This window comes from Bombus bifarius, unplaced genomic scaffold (genome assembly GCF_011952205.1).
Source record: "Bombus bifarius isolate JDL3187 unplaced genomic scaffold, Bbif_JDL3187 scf7180000010271, whole genome shotgun sequence".
NCBI classification, from domain to species: Eukaryota; Metazoa; Arthropoda; class Insecta; order Hymenoptera; family Apidae; genus Bombus; species Bombus bifarius.
In genome coordinates this window covers 2,733,247-2,744,718 of record NW_022885586.1, presented here as the reverse complement: position 1 = coordinate 2,744,718, position 11,472 = coordinate 2,733,247, and the positions used below count along the sequence as shown (strand labels likewise).

Below are 11,472 nucleotides of genomic sequence, written 5' to 3'. Positions count from 1 at the left end.
TATATCTTAATAATAACAATAATTTTCATTTATAAAATAACACTACCCTATGTACATGTCTGGCGTCCATCAATGTGTTCAGGTGACTCAACAAATGACTCAACAAAACGTTCTACAATTATCATTGACAAATAAAGCTCGCAATTATCATTGATCGAACGGTGCTCGTCTTCTTTTCCTTGCTGTTTTTTTTTTTTTTCAATTATCAAGAGACCGAACAATCGATGATAATTTACAAATCAGGTTCTAGCCACGTCGACGTTTGGTAATTAAAATTATATACTGGCAATAAAAAATAACTTCCATTAAAAAAAACGCTTTAAAATGTAATCGAATGAAAACAAAAACTAAAACACATTGGAGAAAATTGATAAAACGAAATGGAAGTAATTATGAAGAATAAAATAAAATCTTTTATGGCCGAGAAATAAAAGTTAAAATAGTGATCGAAGCTGTTGGATTCGAAACGTTTGCGTCGTTGAGCGCTTTCAAAAGCCTATCTTTTCCTCATTTTCCTTTTGTTGTTAAGTTTGGCACCGTCGACTTAACTCGTCCCCCTTTTCCAGCAACAAGAGAATGCGTTTCGACTTCGAAGTAATTACGAACCATTATTCCGACAAAAGTTTATCACAATAATAAAATTCTTAGTGCGCGTCCTACAAGTTAGTGTACAAGTTAATCGTCTCTCGATTGCAAATTCCAAAAATACAATATTCGTATTCTCCTCCTATCTCAATGAATTTTTTCAAGAAAGGTACACTAATGAATTGCACATATTTTTCGTTCAATTTCTGTCGTATGAAAATTAATTACACGCATCGTTGAGATCTCCCTGTTAAAGCTACCAAGCGACTTTTCAATGATCTGGGAAAATATGCTATTAAAATTCGCAGTGTGTACACTTCGTTTTTCTAATCGTCCCACAAGCGAGATCCAATTGAAAAAAAAATTCGCTTCCAATCGGTTGGCAACAGACATTCAATACTTTGGAAAAAATTCATCGTGGCGTGGAAGTGATGATTTCAAAGTGGAAAAACAATAGAGAACAAGACGAGTTTCCCGTGATTTTTAGAGATTTTTCAATGGACCTCGCTTTTGCTTTCTGCTTCTGTTCAAATGGGATCTCTCGACCAGGCAAACAACTATTGCTAAAACCCCCTTAAATTGTTATTCAACGATTCATCTATGCTACAATGTATTTACAGCATGGCAGTGATTATACACTCTATATTTCCTTGCCGTACAATACACGTGCTACAAAAACTTTTGCAACGTTAAAACAGCTTAATTCTTCATCGACCAGTGAATTTTAAGTAATATTCTCGTATGATTCAGGCGAAGTATTATCGACGTGGATCAACGTAAACGTACTCGTCAGCGTACGTAAGAGTACACAACATATTTCTCGTTCTGAAAGACAAATTTCTTTGAACGAATCACAAAATCCATCTGTTACGTCTACGTGTCTCCACCGTGTCAAGTTAATCGAATTCTAATTTTAATAAGAGCGAGCACAACAAATGCCCGGAAATTCACCTGAATTGACATCTTATTTAAATAGCAAATTTGGTCGTATGTAGATCTAAAAAAATTCGACAATTTTTCATCTGACAGAAGTGGCAGAAGGCGCTGATAAGTTAAACGACGAATTAAAGAAGTTTCGCGATGAAAGAAAAGTCAGTGAGTGATCCTTCAGGTGAAATTCAAGCGGTATTCGTGCGAATGCGAATAGTTTTCTTCCTAAATTATCTTCCTGTTTTCTTGTTGATTTCTGTTTTCTCGTGCGCGTAGAAAAATAAGGGAAACGTACCGTCATTTAATACAGAGACAATAATGAGCGCCGTATAACTGCGAAATGTATGTGTAATTTTTTTTTTTTTTACGGTTAGTAGTTACGCTCGGTTACATTCCTCATACGACATTAGTATGATTATTAATTAATCTAGGACATATTCACTACTCAAATAGATACTTTATAATATAATTACTCTTTATAGTCTATCAAAATATTCATCACAGTGCTACGGACACAAGATTGTGTTCTGTTTATATGTGTAAATAATGATTCTTTTTCTTCGAGCAGGAAAAGTCGTGTAATCCAGCCACTCGTTGATTCGCAAACTACATCGTTTCACACGAAAGCGCCTTCTTACATTTTTCTTTCTCCCTTTCTCCCTCCCCCCTCTCACACTCTCTCTCTCTCTCCCTCTGTTTCTCTTTCTTTTTCTTTCTCTTGTTGCTTTTTTTTAATAAAATAAACGACGATGTCAACCGTCTTTCAATTTTCTTCTGAAAATATCAACGAATCGATAAATGGTATCTATTTAAATTACACTTTAAACGATTTCCTAGATCACATAGTTCTCTGTTTATCATTTGTACAATAGTTTGAGGATTCTTTTAAATGTCAACGAGAGACCTGATTCTTGATATTTTCTATGCTCGTATCACTTATTTCTTCTTCCTTCTCTCTTTTTTTACTTCTTTCTTTTACTAACGTAGAGTGCTACACACATATGACAGTATCATCCCGTTTAAAAAATTCTTAATCGACTTTTACACATGACTTATATTTACAACAATAAACCAGAGAGATGGCCTAGCAAGGAGATCGTCTATCTTATAATTAAATCGACGAACTCGGGACAACTAGAAACCTTATTCGTTTCCGTCTGAAAATATACGAATGCGTTCGAACGCGAGAAATATGAAAGACAAAAATTCAAAGCGACAATCGTCGCCGAAAATCCGAGAACGCGTACAGCGTATAAATTCAATTCAACGAAAAACAATAATTCATTCAATTGAACTAAAAATTTGGATCCGCAAAGAAACTAAAACCGAAAGAAATCATTGTAAGCTGAAATTAACATACGCCTTGTTTTTCCGCGTTGAAGATAGCATTACCGGCAATTTGAGAAGAAAGAAAATAAATTGTAGCTAAACAATAAGCAAAACAATTCTTACTAAAGCGGCTCGCAATATGCCCCTTAACATTCCTTTCTCCCTACCAATCTGGAACGTTACATTTACGAAAAACAATCTTTTCTTCTGAAACTTCCTGCAAACATTTTTCTCCAAACTGTTACGTTGCCTTCTCATATTCTTCGCGAAAATAATCTCAAAATATGAATGCCCTACTAAGGACCGCCAATATACCTTCCTTTTGCGAAGGATGGTCTTAATTTACTACAAAAATCTTTCTCCATCTGGACATTTTCTCCTTTTCTTTTACAACCTTCTTTCCTCCTCTTGAAAAGGCCATATTCACCAAGATTTTCTATCAGCTCCTTTTCATGATCATTCTTCGGTAATGTGAAAGATTTCTCAGGCATCATTTCGAGAAGATCTGTTTGGAATTCTAAAAACAAAAACTGGTCTCTGCTAAACCTCTGCATGAAGGGGACTAGGCGAGCGGAGTGACTGACAGCAACCCCATGGAAAGAGCCACGTGGCTCAGCACCTTGGCGAAAATTTCGGGTTGGTAGGACCATGGATGTAGCTTCGCAGTTCCTTTGGTGGCTCTGACCCAAAATCCGACGCCGTGTCAACGTCGGACTTGCGACAAATGATCATACGAATGTCCGTATGCAGATAAATCCGGCCAGACTTACCGGACATAAATCTGAAATGAAATATTTAACTTTAGCGTGGCAATAGAGCGATCTCTGAATGCATGTGATTGTTAGTTGCATATTGATAGGTAGAGAGTCAGTGAAGATTCAGTTAGTTATAGAAGAGAGCGATAGAAAAGCGTAAAATAGCGAAGATCGTTACAGAAAAAACGATCGTGGCTTCCAGAAGTCTCGCTTGTATTATAATTAAACTCCAGAAGGCTTGTATTATAATTAAACAATTAATAATATTAGTGAATTGACAATTGATATTCTTTAGAATATTAAAATTTCAAAATTGTTAAACTTTACTATTTTAATATTCCACAATTTTACATGAAGTTTCGTTAATACTAATTTAATTGATGTTAACAGTTTAACGGTTTAATTAATATTAATAAGATTCTGCAAAAAGATTCAGATGTATACATTGAAGTTTACATTACCTGTCAGTATTGTTATTCTAAAATATTATTTATTTACTATTTATAAAGAAATTCGCACGAGGAAGCCTCGATTACTGTTAGAAACACTAGGTATGAAATCTTTAAAACTTTAATTAACGAGGAGAGGGATCATCCCTCGACCATAGATAATTAAAATTTCAATATTTACAAAGCGGACAAAATTCGTGGTCTCTAACAGAAACTGAGATGTTTCCTAACGTACCTAAGATGTACGAGGTAGCGTAGTGTTTTATCCCGTAGTGTTCTCTGACGTAAAAAAGTATGAGATCGTGGTGGCATATCAGAAAGATCGTATAGTACTACGAACATCTTAACGACTGTACCCAAAGGATTGAGAAGTGTTACTTGAATAGTACCGCTTCTTGGTACTTGGTAGCCCTTTTTGCCCAAATTAATATGTGCCTATGAAAAAGTAAACGGAGTTTGTCTCATCAATGTCCCGTTATATTTCTAAATATATCATTCAAACGCAACATTGGTAACAACAAAATTCCTTTTAATTTAAAAAAACAGGGAAAAAGATGAAAAATTGCCAATTCGTAATATTCCAATATTACAAAAGAAAAAAAAACAGATAAAAAGTAGAAGAAATAACAAAACTCAAATGAAATAGAAAAAATACAGTAAAGAACACAAGATGTACGTACGAGATAGGGCGTAGAAACTTTATCATTGTCACCGAGCGTATAGAAGAACACAGTGACTGGAAGCTTTCGATGTTTCGGACAGAACGAACCGCTGGCACCTAATTCCGCCGTGAAACCGTGAACGGTGGACACAGGTTCGAGTCTACCATTTAAAGCTGATTCCTCGAAGCTGCCTAGAAGAGCATGACTCTGCGGTCTACTGCGAGAAGTTGAACGTCTTTTTGGTGTCTCCTCTCCTTCCCCGAGATTCTCCGTCTCTCTGTCTGCTTCTTCCAAAGACACTGCACCTGGACTTGGCGGAGTGTTCAACTCGAACAGAGCACTGAAACGAAAAACTCATTTCAACTAAAGGAATCTTTTCACCGATATGTTCTTGTACCGTATATAGAGTTGGCTGACGAGGAAGATATCGAATTTAAAATGTGATCTCGTATTTTTCACCTGTTTCTTCGATTCGTACCTTCTTTTTGAGGAGACGGTGTTCAGACTACTATCGTAATCGAAACAACAGCTGCCTCTTCTCAATGGAGCTGGACTAGATGTCAATGGTAAACCGGTTCTACTATGAAACACCATCGAAGCTGCGTTTTCCAAGGATCGTCGAAATCTTTCTTGTTCGATGGCGGTCGGTACCGCTTTATCCACTGTTTCGTCCTCCTCCGTGATGGCGTTGTCTTTACCAAGACTATAATTTCGATTCTTCTTCCCGACACTCGGAACAGAATCTTTGCAAAGCTTCGATACAGTTTCATCTTCCTCCTCTTCCTCCTCGTGCTCGGTTATGCTATCTTCGTCGTTTGTACTATGCAGTCTATTTTGCCATTTGGACGTCTCGACTTCGTCGTAGTCGCAGCTATCCTTCTTGTAATTTGTACTATAGATACGTGAGTTTTGATGTGCGCCATTTGTACTAAGCTCTGAAGGATCGGGGCTTGCGTCACGCTTCTCCGTTTCTTCGGTAATGTTCGAGAAATTTATCCTTCTCTTTGCTTTGCTATCCCTGAAGTTCTTTGGATCGTGTAGGCTTGGTTGGACGTTGTTGTACATGAACGAACGTTGACCGATCTGTTGGATCGCATCCTGCGGATTATCCTCTGTCGAAGTTAATTTCTTCTCGTGCTCCTTCTTGAAAAGCTGCCGGAACCGATTAAATCTCTTGTTGAACGCCATTGGCAGAGACTTCTCATCCTCCATTGACAGTTTCTGTTCCTGATACTTCTCGTTGGCCACGTTATTTCGATTGTTTTCCATTTCGTTGGTGGTCATTGCCAACGTGGACCTCGATTTGGTCCCACAAGGAACCTCCGACTGGTTCCCTCGGTCTTTGCTGGTTCGCAAAATTGCTCCCAATAATATATCTGCTTTGTTCGACACGTTCTGCAGACAGTCCACAGTGTCGTTCTTCCTCTTCTCGGAATTATTGCATTTGATCGCCTGTAGATTCTCGTTCGATTCATCGCCATCCAGCTTCTCGCGTTTCTGGGGATTGTAAATGTTCTTATTGCCATAGATCTCAGCGAAATTGGTCTTCTCTAAAGCTTGTTGGTCGTTTTTCCTACATAACTTGTGATTGCAACTTTCGCAGGACTTGGCACGGTTCACCAAATTATTTGTCGAGCATTCGTTACTCTCCACATTCCCGCACTTCGTTACCAGCTTAGTCGTTCCATCTTCTACTGCTTTCTCCGGCTTCTCTCGTCTCTTTACCGTCCTGACACTTGTCCTCTTACGTTCAGTCGGTGTTCTAGTTCTTAAAACAGCCAGAACTTCGTCGAATTCTTGCTGGCTCAACTCCAGATTGCAATTTTTAAATCTCGTTTCGTTTCCGTGTTGCTCCTGACTCTTCAAATTCGTAGCTTTCACTTTATTCTCTATGTAGCTGATGTTTGGCGTGACTCCGAGAACTCGTCCAGGAACCTTGGTGAACCAATCCAAGAAGCCTCCTTCCTCTTTTGTTCTGTCTTTATCATCAGGAAACGATAGCTTGGATATTAATTGACTCAAATCCTTTCTGGATCTCCCTTTGTTATTGACGCCCCTGTCCGAGTCCGTGTCCAAAGCTTCTCGTCCAGACGATACCGCTCCAGAATTCGATAACTTGCACGACGACTTGACACAGCTTTGATGCACCATGCAAGTGGAGTTTAAGGAATCCTGCTTTAAACGATTATTCGTCGATGGACCTGGATTTGATTCGTGGAAAGGACTGGGTTGCCTAAAGGGATTGATCACGAGACTCGAATCCTTACTGACTGGCGCTTTGTAGATTCTCTCAGAGTCGTTGAAATAAGTTTCCTTGTTTCCGCGTAAGCTCTGAAAAGCGCACTTGCCATTTGCGTTACTATTATTCCAAGACTCAACAAATGACCACGGCAGCGACGAATTGAACGGTATCAGATTCTCAAATATCCCATTCTTCTCCGACTTTATCTCTCGTTCTTTCTGCTTCTTCTCTAAATTGCATTGTTTATCTTTAGAATTCGACAACGATTTTGCGTCACGATCGTCGATCGTTCGTTTGTACCGTTTCTCAGTGTTCCCATCTCGCCCGTCGATGCTCAGCTGCGTCTTAAAACACCGCTCCAGATTATCTGAGTTTAGGTTCTTCCTATTCCTGATACTGTTCTCCTCGAATTTGCAGTTCTGCCCTTGCACAAGTTTAATACCGCGATTGATCGAGATCTTGGCGGAACATTTCGGGTAGCTGGAGCTCTGACTGTCTTTCTTCGATTCTTGCGTTACAGCTTCCTGTACCGAGGGAAGAGGCATCGGTTGAACCGTAACGCAGGAATTTGCGTCTGTTGGACCACACGGAAGAGATCGACGACGCTTTCTCTCGCGGTTCTGTCGTGGAATCGCTGGCGGTGGCGGTGGAACGTCCTCCTCGTCGCAGGGACAATGATGTTTGCCGGGCTTGTTGCAAGGTGTTTGCAGTCTGTCGTCCACCAGAGCTGTCCAATAAAACATACTTCTTTCACGACATATTCTAGCTTCGGTATCGTAATGGACGTATTTCGAGCATCATCTTCGCTAATTTATTAACAATTTGACAAAGCAAAAAGGAAGGAACATATTTTGCTAATTTAGTAACAATTTAAAGAAGCAATGAAAGAGAAGAAACTTATGCTTTGTAATATAATTAACCCTTTCGTAACTAGGTACAAGATATCTCGGTAACACGATGTCGTCATTACGAGATATCTTAGGGTCGCAATGACGATATCGAGTCAACGATATATGTACACATGTACGTATACATGGTCGCGAAGGATTTAAGAAAAAAGAATCGAGAAGCAATATGACGTTTACCCACTTATTTAATATAAAAAAATGAAAAGACGATAGTTCGGTGTATGGCCAAATGTACATAAACTGAGACACTCGGAAGGTGATATTCGAACGTCGAAATATTACGCTGATCGATTCCAATTCCCCTCATTACCAGGCAAGACAAGGGCTTCGGGATTTTGCGCAGCGCTCGGAACCGGGATAGCCTTGGTAGGTGTCAAAGCCCTCGCTACACCCTCCTCGTCTTTCTCTTTGATCGGATGCAACGGACAGGTGAGAATCGGTACCTCTTCCATCCTCGGCAGTGCCCACACGGTGACCTAAAATTTACACGAGAAATCCTCTTCAGCTCCATTAAATGCAGTCGCGGTACTTGGAACGAGATTGGGTAGCCGGTGACTCATCTGCTGGTTAAAAGTAGGCATTCGTTAGTGTCCTCGAACCACCAGAATAGAACCGTGGAAGGTACTCTGAGTACGTGGACGAGAGAACCACCATGCGAATTACATGGACAGTTCGAGGAACATTGACCTCGCCTTTATCGTGAGTCAAACGCATCATTTCGAGCGTTCCCAGCGAGCTATTGCTTGCCAGGGAATCCTTGGATCGATTAAGCGCATCTATCTTCATCCAACGAGCTTTCGCTCGTAATATGTTTCAACGCGAATATAAAAGAGGCAATGATTTTCATGAAACGTGTAATGTAAGAATAAAGGAACATCGAACGTGAGAAGGATATGTTAATCGATATCACAGACAGTTCAACTTTTCGTTTGCCAATTGATGACAATGTTCCTGAATTAATGGTATAAGCGGACGATTTAAAACGACGCTGATAAACGATAAGAATCGATTCTTTTACTTTTATAGAATTTCCATCTCCCTGGCCAGCTAAGGGGAACGTGTGCTCCACGGGTGATTCCCGGAACTTTCTCAGATTTTCTTCGTTATATGGCACCACCCTCGTCACGATGTAACTGGGATCGACACCGTTGCTCCTGGACCACCATGCAGCGACTTGGCTGAAGTGAAGTCGTGAACGGACTGCCTGATATAAACCGTAGAAGTTCATCGTCTCTGGGCTCCTGAACATTGTTATTCGTTCGATTTGTTAGTGTCAAAGAAAGATATTTCTTGTTCTTTGTTTCTTTCTTCAAAGAAAGAAGAAAATTAACCAACACGATCCAATTAACCACTCGCCGAGACATACATCCACGTTCAAAAGTCTTAGTAAAAAAAAATCTTTAATAAAATCATTAGTATGTCTATCGTATAAAGTACCAAGTTAAATGAATTACATTTAATCGCATTCAGTTGAGCCAATTATTTCAACCATTGAATGTTATTGATCTTCATGGTACAATATCTCTTACACTAAGATAACTATACACTTTGTAAAAAATATAATTATACATAGATTATAATTTTGATATATAAACATATTATATTTGCGTTGCAAGGTGTTTTTCTCTTATAAAAGTACGATCAATTTCGCTAACGAATCGAGTGAAAATTTGTTTGTCAAGAGGGATTAGTTACGTATGCTATTATCGTTGAAATAAATAGTCTAGAGCAACTGATTGGCATACTTACTTGCTGGGAACGACACAAACACACCAATACTCCAGCAGCATCTCCGACGCTTGTTGCCATGGTGAGATTGATAAGGACGGCACAGTGCAGATCGGGTTCTTGCACGTAGATTTGGCCAAACCGCATGGACAGTTGCTGCACAACACCACTTCGATGGACAGGAACGAACCAATTGCAATACGATCGGCGATCTCTCGAACCAGTACAAGATATCGATCGCACTGCACAGATTATATGAAAAAAGAAAGGCAAATGAGAAAACCATTGTCTATAGAAATTTTAATTACTACGATTTCAATAGAAGGGGAAACGATTTAACGACGTCATTCTGTTATCGAAACAAAGGTTACAGTGGTGAGCACATAAATAGGGGACACGTTTATTTTACAGACCTGACTTAATTCGGTCTGTAATTATTATTCGAAATAAAAATTTGAAACAACGTTTCAGGCCATAGGAAATGTATTCTCCAATATTCTACTATTAAAGTAAGCAGAAATACAACTGATTTCTAATTATTACTGCAAGTAAACGTTCAACGATCGTTCTGTATTTATACGTATTTTTAAATCCTGTGCTGTAATAAAGAACGAGAACAGAATGCCTCATAATATAATTAAGATTACTAGTAGTTGTTGTTTCCTTATTTATACGCTGGCCACTGTATGTTCTTGGAGAAGCGGTTTAGATATCGTGGAAAAGATTACGAGAACAATTTTCTTACCAAGTAATTATCTTCTTCGCACACGTGGTCATTAGGCACCGACTGCATAGGCGCTGCACAATGTGGGCCCTCTTTGTAGCCACGTGGAGGGCCCTGAATCCTCCCTTCGCACACCAGGACTCCAAGGGCTCGGAACACGCTAAGAATGCCACCCCGACCGCCAACCCCATTTGGGCTGGGAATGCCTCCTGTCACCGCACCTAGGCAGTGCATACCTGCAACGAAAACGAAAATTTATCATTGGCAATGAAATTTATTCGATATTATTTCCGTATATTACTCGATAGTTTTGTATCGATTATCAAAAAAAAAAAAAAAAAATTAAATTTCTTCATCGGTCGAGTTTCTTTAATAAGAAATCGAGAAAAATGATTTTTAAAAGGCGTTTAAAAAATGTTTGAAGCAACTGGGATGCGCGATTGGTAAATCGTAGAAGATTGGAATAATGGTTTTCCAGAGGAAATCAGCGCGAACACGAACCTGTGCGCATTCTCCTTCTCTGGAAGCAATTTCCAACGCACTGTAATAGGATCGTGGACATTTTCGAGAGCTGCTCTCGAGGGAATGAAAACTGGAACGATTCGCGCACGAACTCCGCTATCGTTAATCTTAAGCGCGCTACCGCAACGGACCATCCTTCGAACTAGGCTCAGGTAGTTTTTTCGCGATGCTCCTTATCGGAGACACGAACTTTGCTGTCCAAACTGGCCGCGTTTAGAGTCACAGAGACTGGCGCCAGTCACCATTGCTTTTTGTTTCTTTGTGAATCGTCACGAACACAACAGTTTACGTTCATTCCGTTCTTCTGTACTCCATTGATCCATTGTTTAATCCCACTATGATCTTTCAACGTTTTATGTCTCTAACTCGTTTCTCCTTTAATCGAGCACTTTTAACGTTTCAATATCAACAACGCTTCCTTCTTATCTTCTTTAAACCTAAGGAATTCTCCAAAGATGCGATTCAGTCGGAGATGATCCAGAGAGGATGCAAAAGGTTTAACCTATAGAACAATTGTCTGACAAACGATGTGAGACATTCTGACCGTCTCTTATTGATTTCACTGTTCCGTTAATCGTCATTTTTTTTTTTTAAATATTTCCACCTCGCAAACAACGACGTCCTAAAAGAGCTGTAGA

At 39.4% G+C, this 11,472-nt stretch overlaps 1 protein-coding gene across 4 annotated transcripts in view; it reads right to left on the bottom strand.

Moving 5' to 3' along the window:
- Nucleotides 1-196: 196 nt before the first annotated feature.
- The window catches only part of LOC117216517 (protein FAM214A), a 43,547-nt gene continuing 32,271 nt past the window's right edge, over nt 197-11,472 (bottom strand). The window contains exons 1-9 of one of the 4 annotated variants that reach the window (XM_033463263.1): nt 10,814-10,993; nt 10,334-10,548; nt 9,610-9,830; nt 8,879-9,101; nt 8,171-8,336; nt 5,189-7,679; nt 4,729-5,050; nt 4,284-4,483; nt 197-3,625 (exon numbers count right to left, since the gene is read on the bottom strand). In XM_033463263.1, the coding sequence (XP_033319154.1) occupies nt 3,457-3,625; nt 4,284-4,483; nt 4,729-5,050; nt 5,189-7,679; nt 8,171-8,336; nt 8,879-9,101; nt 9,610-9,830; nt 10,334-10,548; nt 10,814-10,874 (4,068 nt within the window). In that variant the 5' untranslated portion in view covers nt 10,875-10,993 and the 3' untranslated portion in view covers nt 197-3,456. Of the gene's footprint in view, nt 3,626-4,283; nt 4,484-4,728; nt 5,051-5,188; nt 7,680-8,170; nt 8,421-8,878; nt 9,102-9,609; nt 9,831-10,333; nt 10,549-10,813; nt 11,002-11,472 lie in introns of those variants that run through there. The other 3 variants (XM_033463265.1, XM_033463266.1, XM_033463267.1) reach the window with 3 other exon arrangements.